This window comes from Ambystoma mexicanum, chromosome 11 (assembly GCF_040938575.1).
Source record: "Ambystoma mexicanum isolate Mex_15411 chromosome 11, UKY_AmexF1_1, whole genome shotgun sequence".
In the NCBI taxonomy this organism is placed as follows: Eukaryota; Metazoa; Chordata; class Amphibia; order Caudata; family Ambystomatidae; genus Ambystoma; species Ambystoma mexicanum.
The window spans coordinates 1,444,131,386-1,444,154,579 of NC_090934.1; the positions used below are offsets into that span (position 1 = coordinate 1,444,131,386).

Sequence of the window (23,194 nt, forward strand, 5' to 3'; positions counted from 1 at the left end):
CTGGTTGACCGGCCTCATGCCATGTTCTGAAAATGGGATTCCTGCTCCTGTCAGAAAGCCACACGTTCCCAGAGAAAAAAAACGTTCCCAGTATCAGAACAACCAAGAAAAGTATTACGCCATGAAGAAAGGTCCTCTAGAAAAAACCTCTGCAAGATGGCTGCCATGAAAGAAATTGCAAATGCATACAAACATATGTGCTAACACCGGCTTCTGGGGTAACAAGAGAGTATCGGAAAAGAGAGATTCAAAGAGACAGACAGAATAGGAACAGATACTAGGTAGACTTAGGTGGAGAGAGAAGCACGCTCCCAGCTCAGGTACGAGCTTGAGTTCTCGAGTAAATCATCCCAAAACCACAACCTCACTTCAACATGGAATGCGCAGAGAGCAAGTTGCACCAAACAATCGAGCTAAACTAGGTGCGATGCACCAGAGATGTGATGCACAGTGCTAATATAGATAGAATGATTAACTACAGCAAACGGATGTTATCAATTCATAGCTAATTATCCTTCTTGGGTAAAAGCCAATTTGTGCAGCGCAAACGAATACAAAATCAACATTTCTGTGCTACAAAGTTCCTTGTACAGGTGACATATTGTTGCTGTAAAACCAGCTGTATGGGGTTTGTGTGTTGTGGTAATACATAAATAAATAGATGTGAAAGTGAAGCATTTGCAGTGTGTGTACAAAATCCACACATGTTGCACAGTTACACTGAAAGATCCTAATGCCCGATTGGCATCTGTATTAATTGTTTTCTTCTGTGTGGTCAACCACCTTATGAAAAACATACATTGTTAGAGGATTATAGTTTATGCTTCACAATAAGGAGCCACAATATGGAGTTCATTTGCTTCTGATTAGACCTGCCAGGAAGTCAGCTGGCTACACCAATCAGCAAAAGCACTTCTACAAAGATAACAGCAGAAACCTTAGTGTTATACTATTCAAGACCAATATGCTACAATACCGAAACACAAATCCAAATTGTCCTCTACAAAACAAATCTTGGGAGACTTGATTTGTGGCTTCAATATCATTGACATTTGTTATGCGCAATCTGTTTGACACTGGTGCAAAAAAATCACCTGACCTCCAATGTCTACGTCTTCTCAGACTGTTTCTGCAACACGTAGTATCTTATGCATGATTTGGATGCCTTATTTGAGAAAGCATCCAAGTGTTCTTTCAGCTATGAAGGATCAAACATAGGTCTCTCCAATCCCCACCAAATTCCTAACCGGCCAATGAAAAGCAGCAGTGATCCAACTTCTGCTCGATCCGTGATCTCCGTGACCAGCTCCGGATTGGAAGACACAATGGGAATATGGCTGGAAAGTCAATCTGGTACCACAAGGAGCAACAACCCACAACAATGACAAGGCTACTGACAGCCATTTCCCTTACTCTCAAAATGATGTAGCCAGAAAAGAATCATGTGAAAGGATTTACTTCAAACAATTTACCAAGGATTACATAGCATTAGATTTTTCACTCCACGAGAGGACTTTAGGTACCAGATTTGTTTCTGAACAGTGCAGCCACTAAAGAAGATATGCACATTATATACATTAAAATCAATTTCCATTAGTTTTATCCTACCGATATATAGAGATGAATCTTTTCTTCTCACATGGTCATCAATGTACGAGACTCCAAGGGGCTGCACGGGTGTGGCTCCAATTCCGAGAAGAACTTGGGCTCCGATAAGAAGCAAGTACATCATGTTTGTTGCAGTTTGATTCCGGCAGATAAGGTCCGGATCTGGGCCCTCGTCGCTGGCGGATCCATTGACGGAACACACATCCCTCCCTTCAGCTGCCCATCGTATCTCGCCGGACTCATACTTATATTGGTGAGTCAGAAATTCGGGCAAGGCTGAAAGCAGGGCCCCCAGGGCCATCACTATCCCTCCGCACCCTATCAAGCGAGGCCGGTGAGCCTTTGCTCCAAAGTAGCTCACGAAAAGAATGAGAGCCAGGTTCCCAATTTCAAAGCTGCTGGCAATCACCCCGACATCCGCACTTTGCAAGTTGAATCTCCGCTCCAGAGTTGTTAAAACACTTACCTAGAAGAAAAATAAACATGGAGATGTTTTTAATGAAAAAGAAAAAAATATTTTAAAAAACGCAAACTTCAAAATGTCTACAAACTATTATCATGCCAGATACATCTGTGCATGTATGTTATTGAACAGTGTATTTTGTGTCACAGACAAAAAGTGTCATCAAGCAACCCCATGGTTAATCATGCTATCATTCAGCAAGTGGAAATGTACACATAAATGCCTCTACATTTAAACAGTGACATAAACATTGATATATAATGTGGTCCCTGGGCAGTTAGTGAGTCGTATCCTATATATATATATATATATATATATATATATATATATATATATATATATATATATATATATATATATAACTATATATAGTTGTTTTGGTTCCTAGTGATAGCCTCGACATCCAAAGCATTGAATGCAAAAGCCTCGAACAAAATGCATCCAAAAAATGCATTTTATTTCATTTTGTTTTACTGGGGGTGTCCCCAAACCCCTGTTTTTTTTACCCCTTAAGGGTTCCCCCCAACCCCTGTTTTTTTACCCCTTAAAATCCATTTTAATTTAAGAAAACCTTTACCTAAAAAAAAATGGATTTTTCTGATGCCTTTTTTTTCGAGGCTTTTGCATTCGATGCTATGTATTCGAGGGAATCACTGGATGCCTTTTTTTTCGAGGCTTTTTCATTCGATGCTATGTATTCGAGGGAATCACTGGATGCCTTTTTTTTCGAGGCTTTTGCATTCGATGCTATGTATTCGAGGGAATCACTGGATGCCTTTTTTTTCGAGGCTTTTTCATTCGATGCTATGTATTCGAGGGAATCACTGGATGCCTTTTTTTTCTTTATTGTGCCTATGATTAGAATCAAACCTTACACATTTACAGCCAAAATATATATTTTGATAATTCCAATAAAAACATAAAAACCCCACACAATTCCTAACAGCCCACACAATTCTTCAAAGATTTAAATTCATATACATACAATCCTACACTTATTAACTGTATGGAAAGTATTAAAGGCCACCAACATCCTTCCATGACTCTTAGCAACATAGGCAAAATAAGCCTTCTGCTCTAATCCTGTTTTCATGCTCAACATTAATCCTGAACCAGAAGTTGTGGCTCACCTCTGACCCCGCCCACTGTCTTACACAGTGACATTGTCATGGCAGGGATTCGCCCCTCTCCAGCACTGACCGTGAATGCACATTTAACAGGCTTTGCATTTGCGGTTTACAAAGCATATGTCTGGAAACCATTTGCTTATAGTTTACAGATTTCTTTTTTTGTATATGCACATTGTATACTATGCCAGAAATTGGTACACAAGGCCCGATTCGCAAAGATTTGCACAAGGTCGAATGAGAGAGGTCCGTAAGCATTTCACGTTTGCACCTCCTGCCTTATACACAATTCTGAAAGCCTATTGCTGGAGCAAATCCAGATTTGCCTGCAGCATGTTTTGAGATGTTCAAGTCACATGCAAATGTGATTCACAAACAAGGGCTCCAGGGCACCGGAGCGATGCTCCAGGCATCTGCGAATTCGCTTGAGTTTAAGAGCTTCAGAATCATGCATAGCCAGAGCACATCGGAGATGCTGTCAAGCATTTAGTTATTTATTGTTTTATGTATGTATTGGACATTTGTATGGCGCCTATACACAAGCGTTTCCAGGCTCCACAGACAAGTTGGGGAGGGGGACATAGGAAAGCAACATAAATTGTTATATTTGCCCTTGTGACAATCCTACCATGCAAGTACAAGACAAGGCGGTAAGTGAAGGGGGAGGGGGGGCCAGAGGAAGAAGTGCCAGAGTGGGGCACCCACAGGGAGGTGGGTCGGCAAGTGCTGGGGGAGGCCAGGGCGGCAAGTGTCAGGGGAAAGAGAGGGGGAAGGGAGGGTGAGTGTGGTGGACAGGGTGGACCAGGTTAGGGCTAATTCAGAGAAGGGAGCCCGAGGGCAAGTGCTTCCAAGGGGTTCTGGGGGACTGGCAGGGGGTGGTCTGACCCCTGTATGTCTCTCAAGTGACCAGGCAGTGGCAGAGGGAAAGTTTAGCACGGGAGGGGAGAGGGAAGGAAGAGGAGAAAAGGAAAATATTGAGAGGTTTCTGGAAACGTAAGAGGATCCAGCTCAAGGCTGAGGGGTGTAGAGAGGCTGTTCCAGAGGGAGGAACCAGCCGAGAAGAGGGATCGACCTCCCACGCTATGCTTGGAGAAGCATTAGACCTGCAGAGAGTTGGAGCCAAAGGACCGAAGGACTCTGGCAGGGAGGTATTTAGGGAGGGACAGCTGGATGCAGAGAGGTTTTACGCCTCAGACAGTCTTGTGGCAGATGCAAAGGATCTTGAATTTGAGAGATTTCAGGTCTGCAGCTGCACTCCCTGGGCTTGAGGCCAAGGATAATTCTTGCCCTCCTATTCTGGATTAATTGAAGGGGTGAAGGGAGGAAAAAGGCAAATTGAGGAAGAAGCTTTTGCAATTGCATCTCATAATTTTCCCCAAAGCAAATCTTTGAGAAGCAGGCCCATAATGACGTTTTTTAGAGAAAGTTTACATCAAAATCTCTAGGCTTCTGGCATCAGTTGCGTTTGTGGCTAAAATACCATGTCATGGAGGAAGAACCCTTCAGTTTAAACAGACTCCCCTCAAGTACTCTTTTCTCTCCACCCCTTCTCCTGCCCCAATGATGCAATACTGTATGCAATGTGAAATGAGGGAAACATTATCAGTTTTAAAATAATGGGGTAAATCCGTGAAATAGCATTGCCAACTATTCACTTAGACTCTATATATTGGTAGAAAGTGACAATTACAGTCTAACTATCAATTGTCTCTTATTGTTGCCACCTAAGACCCCAAATCTAAAATGCAAGGGTGACCACTTGGGAGCTACCACAGGAAAAAGACAAATTGCAAAACTACCCTAAAAGGACTCTTTATTAGAAACCTGCTTCTGGGCATACCATCAGAATGAACAGAAGGCAATCGTGCTATTTGATTTCGGCTCACTGTCCTTTCAGCTGAACCCTCTAATTGGAACTACAGTCTCTGCAAAGCACAGCAAGCCAACTGGCAAATTACTTTAATTAATATTCACAAAAAGGACGTGGGTTATAGCTTGTGTCCTGCTGAGGCATGCAGTTGCACCTCAAAGCATGAAGGGCACCCTGAAAGTCATAATGACATGATTATGCCAGTCATAGATGCCAACAAAAGTCCAAAATGTACAGTCACAATAACCAATGAGCTTCTGCAGAAAGAAGTCTCAAATGTGTTTCATGAAAAGATACCAAAACATGTTTCCTGTTTGCACAAATGTAATTGCAGTACAAAACAGGAATGCTGCAGATGCAGAATAGCACTCTGCTGCTGAATCCTTTAACAGAGTAACACACCAACCTTAATAAACAATATGAAACACCTTTTTAATTAAAGTCAGCAAATGCAACTGTTCTATTCAAGGAAGTAGCCACAGGAAGAATACGCATATACTAGAGACGACAGTGGGAACCCTTCCCTCGGGGGCAACGACACGGCCTTTGAGCAAAACGGCTTCCAGTCAAGGAACTAGCCATTTGAAGGAGCCATGGCCAGTCTACCTGCAGGAGTGACAGTCCACCCTACGCAGCTTTAGCATCTTGATACCATCGGATCAAGATAACACCCCACCTTCAAGTTCAAGCATGGAGGCTTGCGGGTGAAGTAGCACCACAACACCCACGGCCAGCTCCTCCCAGATCCTGTACAGGAGTACTGCAACCAATCCAGACCGTAGCAAAGAAAAGCATACAGCAAAGAATCCATAGGACACCCTGAACTCCACCAACTCTGCCGTCCTGATAAAGGCCTACTACATGTCAGCCACACTAAAGAGCGCATCGCTGGCCAAAACACAGTACTGTTGACTACCTTTCTGTTTATATAGTGTGCACTGTTCACACTATCAATTGAGTACTGTTTTGTCTGTATATAACACACATGTTAATTGTTTTACCACAGCCTTCTTGTATAAGGGGAATACATGTTCTCTCTGCATTTCAAATCCAGCTGATTGAACTGGATCACACAAAAAAGTTGATGTTTTATGTACAAAGTCTGTTTAATTAATGTGTGTCCTATCCCACAAATGTAATTGCCAAGATCATTTTTTGTACTAATAAATATTGAGACACAACACGGGTGTTTTGCCAACGTTTTCACCAAGAGCAACTTCACCTCTTTGGCTTGGCCAACGTGATGAATGTGTGAGGATTTCGGTCACCCTGATCATTCATTTATATAGTCTTCAGTCCACCTGGGCAGATCGGGGCCGAGCCAGGAGCCCTCTTATTTGTTTTGTTATATACTATGGTAATGCATTTGGCGTATCCGCGTCTCTGTAGCTAGCAAGGTACACAGTGATAGAGAGGGGAACACAGCTGATAGGATGAGTCGCATGTTAAGAAACCTCAACATAACCAGGGCCTGCAAAATCTACTAGCCAACTCGCACTGGCGAGTAGATTTTATGAAGGGTGAGTACCATTTACATGGCACTCAAACTTGCTTGTGAGCATGGGGCTGTTTGAAACTTGTATTTGACATTTACTGAAAAAACTGTTCGCATAAAAGGCAAATACGTGCTTCCATGGCTGGCCTTTGGGTGGCAGCATTTCACCAAATAAAATGGGTGGTTATGGTGACATGCACCATTTTAACGTAAGCACTGGTAAGTATTGTGTAGCCCATCACCATGTGCCGAGTGCTTTTCACTTAGGACGAGCATGTAAACAAAGGAACTTGCCCTACAGGACTAGTGGGATTTTTAAGAATTTTCAAGGCCTGATAACATAACATACATCGATGACGGTGGGTGTAGAGACGGTGCTGTTGATTGTTCAGACTATTCTTCAGAGAAAGCGGGATATATAGAGGTACACGATAGAGAGAGAGAGCAAGAGAGAGAGATGGACAAAGAAAAACAGAGTGGAGGGGGCATAAAAGAGAAGGGCAAGGGGAGAAAAAGAGCGAGGTAGTGGAGATAGTGAGAAGGAAGGTGTGAATGGAATAGGGTGTGGGACATGCAACTAGGAGCAGTAGAGAGAAGGGGAAGGAACAAAGAAGACAGCCATGAACAGAGAGATGCATAATCAAGCACATACACGGAAGCAGAGCGAGAGAGGCTCTTACAATAGAAAGTAGAATGTGGGGGAGAACATCGATGCCAGGATCTATGCAGACATGAGTAACATCTGCAGTTAGCAAGAGATCCTTCCAAGAGAACCTGAGATATATGTTAGAGGAATACATTGGAGATGTCTCGAACATATAAGGAGCACATTCACTAAGATGTTACCAGTCAGAACTCTTCCTTACTCCTTTCATACCCTTCTCTTTCCAAGAGTAAGTCAGGAGTAAGTGAGATTTACTCCAAGTGACTTCTTTGTGTATTGAATAGTCTCTGGACAGTAGTACGTCTGGAGCAAGTCAGAGTTAATACCACTTACTTCATTGACTCAGCTCTGAAGAGTTCAATATAAGAAGTGGAGATCAGGCCAGGAGGATTTTTGGTAGAGTGAAAGTGATAGGAAAACAAGCCTACATTAATGCATATATGGGTTCTGCAATAATACTAATTAGCACCCGGTGGTGGAGGCACAGCCAATCAGATTCCGCAGAATGTGGGCTGAAATCTCTGATCTCAGCCCGTGTTCTATGGAACTCGCAGGCTGCTTCCCCACCATGGGCCGCCATTTTTTGTTATATTCCCCTAATCCACCCTTCCTACCAATTACCTTTTGGCAGTGGCGGCACTGGCCGCCGCCCGCAGCTGCTCCCCGCCATCCTGAGCATTCCGGTTTCCCACCATGGAAAGGGAAGACGGTCTCCGTACAGAGCCCCACTTCCCTTTCCATGGCAGCCATCTTGGGAAAAGATTTTCCTTTGTTCAAAGGGAGGCGCGTGGCGTCCCGTTGAATGAAGAAAAAAAATGTTTTAGCACCCCAGGTTGGCGCTTTGGTAAACCAGGGTGCTAATGGGGTTAACACCTGATCCGGACTGCCAGATCGGGTGTTAACACCTGTGAAAAACTGATGGTGTCTCCCGAATTGGACCCCGAGGATCTGTCATCCAGGTGGCCAGAACACGGCCACAGCTATTGGAGCCTGTTCCAACTGGTGGACCAGCAAGGGAGGATCGATCACCTGGATGGGGGGTCCTCAGGGAGTGGAACTGGAACACCTACGGGTGAGACGCAGTATTCCACTTCTGTTAACCCCTCTTTCCATTCTTATTACATGGAACACTCAAACACTCTGCCTACCCCCATTCCTGACACAAACATTTTCTTACAACACAAAAGATTACGGACTAACAACAGAGCCATTTGCCTGACATGTCCCAACACAACGGTCAGGCGATTGACCAGAATCACACACACCTGATAGCCCTTTCCCTTCAACACAGGCATAAAAGGTGGAGCATAAGAGCACAGGACGAGCAAGGCAGACCGCACAACATGAGAGCTAACTCAGAATGGCAGTTCACGAGGAGGCGTAAGACAGCACATACCGAGAGGGTGACAAGGAGAGAAGCAATCTTGCCCTATCCGATCAAGGCCTGTGATACCTCCGCAGATGGAAAGGTAAGGCAAACAATAGCCAGCCTGTGTTGCCGCGGGTTTCAGCGGTACACAAAACCCTCATCATCCGCTGATTAGCAAGCCGGGGAGAGACGATTGTCTCTGTGGTACCAACCTTGACTCCAAAAAGAAGGAATGACAAGCGGTTCATCACAGACAGTGAGTCAAGTGGAGAGTTGATGAGAAACCAAACTGTGTTGAACTAAAAATAGCAACCGGCTACTTTGAACTGTGAAAGAACTATTGAAAAACAGCAACAGAGAAGTCTGGCGCCAAGTGGGTGCTTAAGTAAAAAACTCTGGGCGAGTACCCAATGGTAGAGATTACCGTAATCAGAAAAAGGCAAAAGGGGGTCAAAGTGGTCATACGGGGGTCTTGTAAAATCATCCGTACAGTCGAAAGTCTTTGACCGACAGATGATTGTGAAGCTAACGGAAACAAATCCTGCATGACAAAATTAGTACATGAACAGTGCGTTGCAAAGGTTGGCAAGAGTGAACCCGGTGGAGGGAAGCTAACAAAAAGGGGCAAAGTCTGAAGTTCCATGAACAGTGTGTTGACAGGGGTGAACCGAAAGAAAAGCCTGAGCCCAATTGAGGGAGGCCAGAAAGTCCAAGGGAAGTGGAGTGTCCCACTTGGCACTCATCAGATGGAAGAGTGAGGAAAGGAAAGCCAGAGTGAACCTGACGGGAGGGAGGCTGGTATTCGAGAGGGGTCTGTGCCTGGAAGGGGAAGATCCAAGGGTGAAGAATCGTCACCTCAAGTGTAATCTGAAATAACTTTTTGTTTATTTGTTTGAACTATCAGATCCTCAGAAGCCGGAGAGACAACCTCTGAAGATCCTGATATTGGTAAGAATTTTTCTAGGGATCGATGCCCGGAAGAGGGGAATCCAGAGGTGAAAGTCATCGACCCATGTTTCTATGAAAAGGACTTTTTGTTTGTTTGTTTTGTTGAATACATCAGGCCCTCGAAGGCAAGAGAACTTTTATTGAAAAGAGACCTAGCCATCAAAGAACCTGATACCTGGTTTGGATATGTCGACTCGTGTTGGGAAGGGTTGAGTGTGTGCTGTGCTCAAGAGAACCACCTTGTCCCGTGCTGAAAATGTGGGGAAGGGAGACCCCTGGCAATCATATCCTGACTTATTATTTTCTGTAATACTCTTTCTGTAATTTGTTGTAAGGATTTAGCAATATTTTGCTTTATTATATGCCTTTTTGCGATGACAAGATGCCACAAGGACTCACTTATTTTTCATTTGATAGTTGAAGCTTGCTCCCATCTTAGATTTTGTTTTAGGTTAGGCATTTTCCCAAACTACATTTACAGTTTAATAAATACCCTTGAACTGTGATCACTTGTTTCTGTCTTTACTGTTGAACCGATGAGTTCCTTAAGCATCACATGATAATACAGGAGGTGATGAGTATCTGCATTGTTATAGAGGGTAGTGCAATGGGCATATAGCTTGGGCCACAGGGGGGCCCTTTCTCATCAAAGTTCAATGACTCCATATCCAAATGCTGTTTTCCCCATGAATGTGTGTACAACAATCACATATATAAAGTTATTAAGGTCTCTATTTATGAAAGTAGATTTCTAAAAGGGTCCATAAACAGTGAAATAGGGGGATTCTTGAATACCCTTCTCATTAGTGGTATCGTTCAGGTATTTAAATGCAGAAGCTCACTGTGCCATTTAATTAGTCAAGGCAATGTTTAAATACAAAAGGTATTCATTTTGATGCCATATGAATTGCAGTTTACAGGTGGAGATCTTGCTAATTATGGACAATGGCATTATTTTGCAATGTTCTACAAGAAGTTGGCGGCACTTCACTCACAGCCGCCACCGAGAGGAAGTGCTATCATACAATGCAACAGTATTGTATCCCACCGTGTGTCATCAAATGTGAAACCCAGGTAGATTTCCCCTGCATTTAGCACCTTTGATTCTGAGTGTTTTGCTTTATCCAACATAACGCACAGAGCAATCGGTGGCCAAGGGGCAGAATTCCTACAAAAGAAATGAACCATTTAACAAACAACAAGAACAATGAGAACCAGCAATGACATCTGCCTGGAACCAAAACTATACACAAGGATAAAACTTGGGGGATCGTCTTTCTCTCACCTGGAAGCAAAAATATGGATCACCCTTACAAAAGAAATATGAGATACAAAGGAGCACCTAAAATTCAGGAAACGACTCCAAACCTGGCTCTTCACCCCAGAAGCAAACAAAATCACATACAAAAAAAAAAAGGGATTGACTGCACGCAAGCCAAACCCCTTTTGCTAGGCAAAGCCCAAGGCCCAAAAGACAGGGACCATAGCTGGAGATGAAGGAGCATTAATTGCTGACTAGTGCCTGACAGGACAGGATCTGCTTAGAACTCGCATGGAGGGGAGCACGCCCTAGGAGCTCAGGAAGGAGATGCCAGGCAGAGCCCACAACCAAAGAGCAACCCACAACCTTAGCAATCTCAGCCCTGGGTGGGGGAGGCCCTTGCCTCCGTCCCACCCACAGATCACTAGACAACCACAGAGATAGGCCACTGCCTCGCTCCAATAGAAGGCAAGGCCATAAGGCACCCAACGCGGATGTCTGAAATAACGAGGTAACCCCACTAGCCCATCTGCTAAAACTTCAACTCTCTGCACACACTTGTCAAACCCAAAACAAACATATCCACTTCTCGCACAGCAAACCACAAGCACTTGACTACATTGCAACAACAAACAAATCACACATAGTCTCGCACAACAGCACATGGGAGCCCACAGATCCGTAAACCGCACCCATGCTCAGCGAACTGTGCTAACCAAATTGAAGCTGCCAACAGGACATCACAAATCTCTCTCTACCTTTATCTTGCTACATGCTACTAACCAACCCCACCCTCTGACCGTTCAGATCCGCCAGAGTACCAGGGGAAACTCTGGTGGTGATAGTGCGCGGTATAAATATCCTTAACATAACTTAACACATCAATTTGGGTAACAGCAGAGAGGATGGAAGCTGAATGCAATTCTACCTGCGTTATGCACCTGCAAAAACCATAGAAATGCCACCCGAAGTGCACGGACATTGCAGTGACTGTTATCATTGCTTTTAGTTGGAAAGTATAAGAGCATCGAAATTTGGGTCTGCTCTGCTTCCATGCTGGAATCAAACCCAAGCACAACATCAATCAAAATTCCATGGAATGAACTGCTTACTTTTAGGGGTATATGTGAGCAGTCCTCTCCGTGCAATGCATGCACACAATCAAAATGAGCCTGAATATCTTTATTTTCAAAAAAGCTCTCTTGCCTAGGATGTGATCATTACAAGCGTGCCCTGTATTTTTCCCTCCCTCTGCAATCAGGTTTGGAAATTGACGAGCTATTCTAAGCCTATTGCCAGGGGTGTTGCTTGGTCAGAAATAGGTCTGGGGCTACGTTAATGTTGAGACTGTTGGGACTCGGGGCTAGCTAGCCTTTTGGTTTTATCTCCTGGGCTTCTATCTGGGGCTACAACCAAAAGACCCAGGGCTATAGCCTCCTCAGCCCCCTCTAGCAACACCTCTGCCTGTTGCCATTAGGAATATTACATGGAAGTAGTGCGGGGTCAGACTGGATAAGAAACAGGCCCTGACACCCCAAAAAAGTGGCCCACCACTCGCCTAAAAAAACGTGGCGCTCAAATCACCATACGTGAATAGCATCAATTGATAACTTTAGAGAAAAGGCTACTTATGGAGAGTTAATGTGTTTGTTGTATGTTATGTTTTGTGTAAAAGCTTGTGAAAGTGATAACATTGCTTTTGTTCTTCACATTTTGAACTGTAGGAATAGCTGGGGGGCTCTGAAAAGCTGGGGGGCTGTGAGTTACAGGGGTTCATTAGCTTGGTATGCACATGTAGTGTTAGTGTGGCCTTTATATAGAAACAGAAATATAAACATATGAAAGGCATAGGTGGCAAATGCAGCAGGCGTGCACACCAGATGGGAAATGCACAGGGTCCAGGGACAAGAGAGCATGTTTTAAAAGTGTTTATTATTCCAGGATGATATTTCATTTGACTAGCTTGCACTGAACCTAAATACTAATATGAATTAACATGCTAACCCCTTCCCAGTAACAAGTAACATGTCATTAATAACAATTAGTGCAAATTAGTCTATATGAAAATAACCTGAAAGTGATTTTGGAATATGCTCCTTTTAAATTAGGTTAAATGTGAAGTTGGAGCTTGTGTGACAAGCTGTGAATATGAAATGCTGCGCTGCTGAGAAACACCATTGTTAGATCAGGAAGCCAAAGGAAGAGATGTATCTTATTGCTTTCCAACAGTAAAACCATGCAGGGTTCTGTTGTATGATCTGGCCGAGGAGAAGGATTTCTTTTGAATGACAGGGGGACTTATAAAAGGGACTGTGAGTGGGTGTAGAGAACAGACATTCAAGAACCTCCTGGGAGAGACAGGCAGAGACTTTTCCGAATGCTAAGCTGAGACGGGCAGGCAAAGACCAGTGCTGGCAAGCTTCCTGAGGTCGTGGCAGTCCTTATCTGTGTGTGGATAGACTGAGGGATTTTTTTCCAGTTCCAGTCAAGCAAAGAAAATTGCAGCCTCTAGGTAATTTAGGTCAAAAGGGCGTGGGTTGCGCATGCCTGACAAGCAGTCAGATAAGGAAGCAGATCTTTTCACGTGCAATATTTATCAGTATTTAAAGCATATGCATTTTCAAATGTTCATGAAGGTATTTGCACTGTGTTCTTTTCTCTCTCTCAAATTGCGTTTCTTGCCAATTTCCTCGTGTCCAAGGTTGGGAGGTAAGATTGTGCCCAGCTGATTCTGATAATGTGGGTGAACACTCTAAGGAAAAGCATTTTGCATTCTCAAATGCAAGTAATTTGTATCGTATAATTTAATTGTCTGAACAGCTTTGAATTTTTATATTATATAAAACCCTAGAGGTTTGAAAACAAAATGGCTGTGGTTTTATTATGTTTCTGCAATTTTGTTAGCACATAGAATGAGGTTCAACAGGTGTTAGGCTTATTTTACTATAGGTGCTAATTAATTTGACCAAATGTGGTAAAATCTGAAGTAGATTTTCTTTCCTAATAATTGAGTTTTAGGAGTGCCTGACATGTGAGTATGCAATTATTTGCTTAGGATGTGATATATATTTTGCACTAGAACATGTATCCCACTGTACATAGAATGCTGGGAGTTGGAAATACTGATCACCGCACTGAGTGTACCAAGTCCAGCATCTGGCGCAGTGAGTAAACTGGTAGAAAAAGAACATTTGTTAGGCTATATTCGGAAGTGAGTCTTAACTGTAAAAGGGAATATACCAACAAATGATCACAAGAGATTATATAAAACAGTAAAATACCACTATTTACGACCATAATGAAATACCACAGTATTAGGTGTAATTCTTCCAGAACTATATCCAACAGAACCTCACATTTTCTCTAAAACATTGATAATAAAAAGCTGCATGTCTGTGCCAAATACATGCAGGTGGACTTGTCACAGGTTGCTTTTGCAGGGCTGTGCAACTTTAAGTCTTATGAGTATAGATGAAAATCAGTACTCAAAAACCCCAGAGCATATTATAGTTTTCGTTCAGGGTAGTGAAATCTAAGATTGTAAAGACACTGTAAATTACTTGTAAATAACCTGAATCTGAATATAAGTTATGTCTCTATACTATTATTGTTCCTATATATACTATTGTAACCCATGTTGTTTTCATTATGCTCTCTATGTCATTGCAACCTAAGCTATGCGCCCAGATGGCTTTGGACCAGGCGCGCTATAGATATAAACAAAATACAAATACAAATACAAATCAGAGCTACTCTCACAATAGTGTGATGTGTTTACATTTCAGGTTATCTTTGTAAAACAGAGTACTATTTTAGCTTGTTGAAGCCAAATAGTAACACACATTTGTACCAACTACAGCTGAGAACAAACATGGTTAATTGCATGAAGTGAGGGATTAAATCTTGGTTTCACCTCTTAAGTGTGATCCTGGGCAAATTATCAGTGCAGTATCTGCCATCATTGGTATGTTAGGTATGTGTTATGTGGTGTAAGGGTGGAGAAGCAAGACACCATGTATGGGTCTTTTGCCAGTTTGGCACATATTACATGGCGCTTGAAGCCAAGCTGCACGTATTGCATGTTGCTGAGCCTGCAGTTAATGCAAGGTTTTGTGGCCAAGCTGCACGTATTGCATGTTGCTGTGCCTGCAGTTAATGCAAGGTTTTGTGTATGATGCATTCAATCTGGACAAGTCTAAGCGGTCAATACTGGGGCAGATTTAGAGCCCCTAAGTGGAGGGTGTTAACGAATGAGGGCATGGGGCTAAGAGGACGCTCCAGGGATACCGCCTGAGGTCCAAGGCACCCTTCAATTGTCGCTTGTGATGTGGGGACAATTGGGTCCCTTGCCTCAAAAGAGAATAGATTAATTACAGTGAGGATCCATTGTTTCGTACCCTGAACCCCTGGAGTAGGCTTTTGCTGCTCCAAGTACCGCTCAAGCATTCCTCCATGCTTTGCATTCACCTTAGGAATAGTTCCCACTGCCCTCCTTTTTCTGTATCTCCCAACAAAGCGGGAAAGCCCATTTTCAGCCATGTTCCTCTTTCTAGTGATGCTCACAAGAGAAGTGCCTAATACCCGGTTACCCTAGCACAGAAACTCTGCTCACAAAGCTCCCGCTTGGCCCGACTGCTATCAAAGCCCCCATCCCACCACCACTGCTCACAATGAGGGAGATGCCAGGTTTATTGGCCCTACTGAGCGATATGCTAGTGATGAGCCATTTACTCTACCAAGTCACCTTGTGCCGTCTCAAACTGCAGGACATGTCTCTGGTGGCCCATTACTAATACATACATGCTCACAATGAGGGAGATGCCACTGTTTCAATCACATACCCCTTAACCCATCTGACCAAACTGCGGGAGATGCCAATGATGGCCCAATCATTGCATACCCCCTCGCCCATAGTATACAAAATACGAACACAGCGGGGATCCCTCTAATAGCCCCCTGCCCCCTACACCTCCATTCACAGTGTGGGAGATATCCTTGTTTGTCATTTTGCAAGCTTCCCAAGTTACACACCACCTGCTTAGACTGCAGGAGATGGCCCCCTATTTTCCATTACTGTCACAGATTATAATATCACAAGCACACCTGCTCTTAAACCGCCCGACATACCCCTGATGGTCCATTAACATAACTCTTTACTCACCTACTCAAATTCCAGAACATCTTTGTGATGGACCATTACTATCGCAGGGCCCTATACACAGCTGCTCCCACTGCAGGAGATGTCAGTGATGGCCCACTTATGATCATATACAGGGCAGGGCATGGCCAATGGTCCATGATGATCACAACCTGGTGTGCACCTGCTCACTTTCCGGGAATAGACAATGCTAATAGTTCTGTGTCCATTGTCTACTGATGGCAACAAGATGGCTATAGGGGTACTCTACTTCATCAGCAGGGGTACCTGCAAGAGGTGGATGCACCCAGGTTGCGCATACCCATCGCACTTAGGGTGACTCACAACACTGGAGATTGTTGGCAGAACAACAATGGTGCAGAGGGATTCCTGGAGCAATGTCAGTGGTTATGATGTATTCAAAACTCCAGCCGTCACTTTTCAGTTCTGCACTAGCCACCTCAAGTGGACAGGTAGGCTTGGATGTGGGTCTTCTGCTTGCCTTGTCTAGAGACCAACGCTATCCCTCACCCATGACGACCAATTAGGCCGGAACATGTCTGGAGTTGGGTGTGCAGAAGGGATGTGCCTTAGCAGTTCCGAGTGGATTGCCTCTTTTGGGGTTGAATCAAGCTTGATTTGGATACGGTCTCGTCCCTTCTGTAATGGCACAGCAGGCTAAAAAACAGTGGTCTGGAGGGTTGCCCAGATCAATGCCAATGTTTACAATTCATTCACAACCTCCCAGCCCTCCACGTTTCAGTTTGACAAGACTACATGTACCAGAATGCATTCAGCTTACATAAGTAGTGCGGGTCCTCTCTAGCACAACAGGTCCCAGAGCATCTTTACATCCCTCACTGTACATATACCCCCACAAAGAAATTGGCTATATGTTTACAAATACACTCAGCCCCACTCAGTATCAAGTCCTACACAGCAGATATCACAGAATACACACTGTGTCAAGTAGCAGAGATGAGCTCCTTATGGGATCACATGACATAGAATGTACTGTATTGAATAATCACCTGCCAACATGTCCCGCATGCTCTCTGTCTCACTCAGTCTAGACTACAGAACCTACCCTCACCGAGGACACAGAGACCCGGTACCCGCAGCAGCCAACCTTGGTGCCCTGATGTAGGCAGAAGAGAGAAGGCTCTTTGTTTCGTTATTTTGTTTACTTACTGGTTGTGACTTGGCTTGACCATCATCATTGCCCCCTCCTGCCTGCCATGCACTGTCTGGTGGGCACTCACTGCAGCATACCAGCAACCAGCAGGCAGGCAGCTCCAATCGTCCCTCAGCGATTTGGCGCAATGGGCAAATAATAGGCATGGTTGCATGCACCAGCACACACATGTTTTCTTTTGGCCAGGGCCCAGGCCAAGAAAGCGGGTACGTGACCGTCCACCTGCTCTGAGGAGTCCTCCTGTGCTGTGTCCTGCCTCGTGCTGGGGCACCGGCCCACCCACCCAGACCGAGCATCCAGGCTCACGCACACATCATCTGCAGCCCACCCAAGAACACATTGTGCTGTTTGCAAGCAAAAACAACTTGTAAATGCAAAGTGGTGTTTCCTGCCTCATGCTGGGGCACCGGCCGGCTGCACCCACAACCAGTAGCCAGGCTCACACACACACACACATCATCGCAGGCCCACCCACCCCCCCAGGACAAATTGTTGCAACTTGCAACAACTGTTGGCAAGCAAAAGCAACTTGCAAATGTAAAGTGTCAAAAGGTTTCATACACAATACAAGGAGTCAGCGAGCGCAGACCCGGTGCCGGCTGCCTCGGCTGACTGACTGCCTGGCTGGTGCCACGCCAGCATATGGCTTGGCTGAGTTAGCTCAGGGGGCGGCGAAGCAGTCCATCCTGGGCACTGTCTGCCAGGCCAGCATGGCCTGCGAGCTGGCTGCTGGAAGGTCGCAGCAGTCCGGAGGCAACTCAGCATGTAACATAAATAACTAATGTTACTTAAAGTAATGGAAGTTACAAAAATGATTTTGTACACCTGAAAACCATCCCAGCGTGGGCGGCTAGTGAAACCAGCCTGGCCCATGCCCGAATATCCGATAGCCCAGTCCACCCCTGAAGTAGTGTCAAACAATTCAGTTGATGCATTATCCAGAAGAAGGGTGGACTGTCAACTTAATGCACACATTAAAAGAGGTTGGATTAGCAAACCGGGGTTTCTGGTTAAATTGGTTGACATATGGGTCCTAGACCACATCAGTATCAGATATCAGGTGTTATTCTATACCACTCTAAACTGCTCTATTGGTTCTCCAAACTGTCTTGCAAGTTTATTGTTGGAAGATATGTGTTCTGCATATCATATGTACTTATCTGCTGAGGGTTTCACTGTTATACTCATCACAGATATTACTTTTTGTGAGTTGCTGTTTTGTAGCATGACCTTCTTTGGTGTGTGTGTGTGTGTATAATCCATGTTGGATGTGTGTCCCTCTTGTTTTCTTGTTTTGCTTAATGGTCTGTCATACAATCGGGGATGTAAAATTTGGTAGTTGGGAGTACCAGCTGTTACACCTAGCATTCTCCTTGGTACCCCTGACACTGCCTCCACCACCCCATGCCGAATGACTCTTACACTAAGATGTCAATGAGTGATTTATTGCTTAGTGATGAATGCTTGTACAGTAGCAGCTATCACTATGAGTAATTCGGAAATGAGTGTGCCCATTTTGTCCACTGGCATGAGGAAACTGACATTTTCCACTTTAGCCCTTGCCACAATTGTACTGTCATTTGTGTATGTGTACTCCCTGAAAGCATTGTCTGTGTGCATAAGTGTGTGTGTATGTGTGTGTGTGCGTATGAAACATCTCTTTGTTTACGGTTTGCTCAAGTTTGACACTTTGTTGTAAACTGTGAAGCACATACTGTTGTGCTATTTTGTACATTCTGAAAAGTACCTTGTTTACGTTGCATATAGAAAAGAGTGGGTGTAGCTCAGTGATTTTTTTTTATATGTTCACACTAATTTAGAATGTGTTTTGGTGTTTTGCATATCCTTGTTATTAATCACAAAATTGTTCTGATCATTAAAGAACACGGTTGGGTGATAATAATATGTAAATGTTCTACGTGCAGCGCAATAGTGAAATCACTGTATAAATAAAATATTATTATTATTATCATTATTATTATTAATAAATTAAAGGTGGATGGTAGGAGGTGTGTTCTACTGGGTAAATTGGGCAATGTGAAAGAGGTCACCTGCTCACAAATCCAGGCTTCTTCGCTTGATCAACATGTGTATTCCTGGTCAAATCACTTTGCCCCATAGGGCTGAATTCTCCTTAACTTCTCAAGTGGAAATCACATCGATTCAGTTTAGTCTGCAGTATAAAAAAACAATCAAGCTGATTAATGTATCTAGCATATCAAGCTTCACCTTTATGAGATGGGAGTACTTGGCCTATGTGCACAGCTCTGTGAAGCTGTAGCTGGCATATGATCAATATACACGCATCATGCAACTCTATAAGATGTCAATAATTGGATACTTGAAGGTGCGCTTATATTATAGCAGTATTGCAGTGACTGGTAAGTGAGGTAGTGGCTCACATGTCAAGTGCATGCAAGTCTTTAACAGATATAAATTGGCATTAACTAACCATATGAGGTTCTTTTCGAAAGAAGTTAGTGCTCCGGGCCTATGATGGTTCTGCTGGGTGCGCCCCCAGCATATCATGACTGCCCCCATTGCTATTGGTGCAGCACTGCTGTTAATATATGGATGAAAACTACAATAGCTTTTTGTCGGCTTTTGTATTATTCATTATTTTATTCATCGTAAACTAATTGCAGTTTTCTTTTGACTTTTGTGTTGTCAATTCTTTTGATGTCAACATGGCCAAAGGGGTATCCAGTGATGTTGACGAAAACAAAGCAAAACAACGAATAACATTTTTAAGGAGACTTAAATACCAAAACCACTAATTTTTGAATTAAATATATATATGGGTTTGGGTAAGCGAGTAAAAAGGGTCAGGAGTGGGTGGGACTGGGGGTCTGTTCATTGCAGAGTTTAAAGGGGGAGCCCCAAAAAATGCATTTTTTTAAAAAAATGTTTTTTTTCATTACCATCACATGGAACCGGCCAAAGGTCACATGGCATTGCTTCCTGATGTGTTATGAAGGTCAAAGGACATGTGATTGTACGACCAGTGATGCCATTGGGAACTTAAGCTACCTCTATAATTTTGGTGAATTGATGTCCCTGCGTACAATTACAAATGTCGGGACCCAATTTTTGATTTTAAAGCTGCAAAATATGTTATTTATAGTGTTAGAGCTTGATACTGTGTGTTCATTGTTGTAAGTACATTGCAGTGGCTAATAGATCACTCTGTGCTTTGTTAATGTTGGAATTGAGCAGTGTTAAAGGGCATAGGATAACTGTATAACGTTTTATTTATTATGTATGTCCGTCTTAGTATATATTTTCAATTCTGTAAACGCACGTGAAATAAAATATAGTTTGTATTTGCTATTTTACAAAGACTTGGGGCCTCATTACGACCCTGGCGGAATGGGTTAACGGGTGCCGCTAATGGTGGCGGACCCGTTAAGCCCATTCCGCCTCATTACGAGGTTCCCTTGCGGGACCCGATGTGGATGTTTTACCAGACATCCTTACCGGGTCCCGCGATGGTACCAGGGAGCTAACAAAGGGCCGGTCGTAATCGGCCCGTTGTTAGCACCCTCACCCATTCCCATTGAGCCCTATGGGGGCACAAATGAGAATGGGGAAGGACCGGCCCAGGTTCCCTGCAGGGGGAATTACCGGGCCCTCCAAACTCGGAATGGCCCGGTAATTATCCATTCAGGCAACCCGGACCCGGACCCGGTTTTGGTGGCAGCCATGCCCTTATTAAGGGCATGGCTAGCTCCAAAGCCGTAATGAGGCCCTTGGACTTCATGAATGTTGTCCGAGTGATTCCACCACTTACATCAACTGACTACTAAAGACCAGGCCCCACTGATTTTCCAGGGGTACCTACTCTCCAGATATGCCCTTTGGTCTCCAGATGTGTTGAGAGTGTGGTTGCATCCTACGCTTGGGCACCACAGAGATGCAATTGTGGAAGTCCCACGCTCTTAAAAACATACTTTCACTCTCTGCACACATGCACACCAAATTTGAGGTTTTCGGAATGTTCTGCATTTTGATATTTTTGGAGTGTGCTTGCATTGCAGAAGCCTTTATGATATGGTAGGTTGTTTATAATGTGCTTAATACCCAGACGTTTCTAAGCACGGAGCCGAGAATCGAACCTGTGTTGTTCTGTGTCCTCTTGCTTCCAAGGCAAGCACGTTGCCCCTGTGCTATCTTCCCGAGACAGATTTTTTCTCCTTGCGGTCTCCATTGCCAGTGCGTTTCTCTCTACCTCACTCTAGACATGAGGTCTGTGCCCAATTCACAGCCTGTGCAGGCCTTCACATTTCTTTCTCAATTAGGAAATATTCTTTCCATCTTTCACCTGGAGCACATATGAGCATGGCTGAGGGGGTCAGGGCTTACCCAAGCATTTGCATGGTCTGGCTGTGTATGTGTGCACAGGCAGGTTGAACATTTGTCAAGGTTGCCTGGTTTGCATAGGATGGCCACACCTGTGCAGGGTGGAGGTGAACATGTACAGTATGATTGACGGTATAAAGAGAATATTTAAGCACAAGAAGAGCAAGACTAAGGGGATAGAGGGCACGGCTGAGTGCAGAAAGAGTCTGTGGTAGGTATAACATGCCCGCTAATGTGTGGGACGCGTGCAAAGCCATGAAAGCAATGCAGGTCCCGGCTATGGGTGGTCAGTGTGTGAATGGGGAGATGGATATTGACTGATATGCAGAATGTGGTCACAAAATGGTGGCAAAGTTGGGCTCATTCATCAGATCCAAGATATAGTGGGTTTCTTGGTATTGATGCAGGGTCTTAAAAATGCTTGTCAAAGTGGTGTGGAGGCCAGCCAGCAATCATATCTTAATTTCTAAAACTGTGTAAGCAATAGTACCAGCTTCAGACTCTACTATTAGAAAACAATCCACCAGTAAGAAAGGATTCCAACGAAAGAGGCCCATCAGATCGACTGTCCTGTGTGAGGAAGGACAAGACCTGAGCCCCCTTTTGTTCAACCCCCGTCCCTTGAACTGGAGGATCTTTGCTGGCCATGTAAGACCCCTGCAGAGGTGCTTAATGCTATATTGATGATTTACAAAATATACCTACGTATCCACTAAATACTGCACACAATAATATACTGCATGTTAGTTTAGAAAAGGGTATTCAGTGCAACTGTGTTTGTGGATATAATGGATAAAGGTACTCAAGCTATTGGAACCCAGGTGCCAAATGAGAATTTGATTATGGTTGATCTGAAGGGTGGTACATTTCCAGTGAAAAAGGCATTTATAAGCCAGGTCAAATAAGGTATAGCAAAGAAAGGCAGGCTAGAAAAACAATGAAAACTCTCCCTGCCAACGGGGAATGCACAGAAGACATCCAGAATGTTTTTTTTTAATTTTTTTAAATAATTATTTCATTTAGTTATAATACAACTTTTTAGTTTTTAAAACCATACTGGTGCATTCAGAATGTATAACACAGAGAAGGAACATACTGTCCAAATAAAGAAATACCAGAAAACAAAAAAGAAGGACATTAGCTGAAAAATACCCCTGATGTTTCCATCTGCAAATGCTTCATTTTTGAATTTACACCATTTTTAAATTCATTGAAGCAGCAAAATTCAGGGGACAATCCCCTGCAGCTCGCCGTAACTCCCAAGCCCGCCACCCCTAAAAACATTATCACCTTTCCCAAACTTACCATCTGGACCTTTAAAAAGAAAAAAAAAAAAATATATAGAATGCGAATTTGTCATGAAATTTTCTGCAACTAAATCGCTTAATACCCTGTCAAGGGGAGGGGCTTATGATATGGAATGTATTTCTACAACGTTGGTGACTAGTAACTATCTTTGTCTTTGTAGGTAGGTTTCTGTCCAACGTTTACACTGTGCTCTCATGAATATGCAAATTATGACCTTAGTGTTGCTGTTGCATACATGTGAGATCTGTGACATGGCAAAGCTGCCGCACTAATGCAATGCCCCTGCCTTGTGTGCTTAGACAAAGCTCAAAGCAATATGGAAGCTTACTAAGCATCAGAGAGTCTTGGATTGTAATGGTTTATTTATAACACACTTACTACCCTAAGGTT

General features: G+C 43.7%; 1 protein-coding gene across 2 annotated transcripts in view; it reads right to left on the reverse strand.

The window, feature by feature from the left end:
• SLCO3A1 (solute carrier organic anion transporter family member 3A1) overlaps positions 1-23,194 on the reverse strand; it is a 677,321-nt gene that overhangs the window by 541,430 nt on the left and 112,697 nt on the right. For both annotated transcript variants that reach the window (XM_069625078.1, XM_069625077.1), the window contains exon 2: positions 1,609-2,074. In XM_069625078.1, coding sequence (XP_069481179.1) covers positions 1,609-2,074 — 466 coding nt within the window. The remainder of the gene's footprint in view (positions 1-1,608; positions 2,075-23,194) is intronic.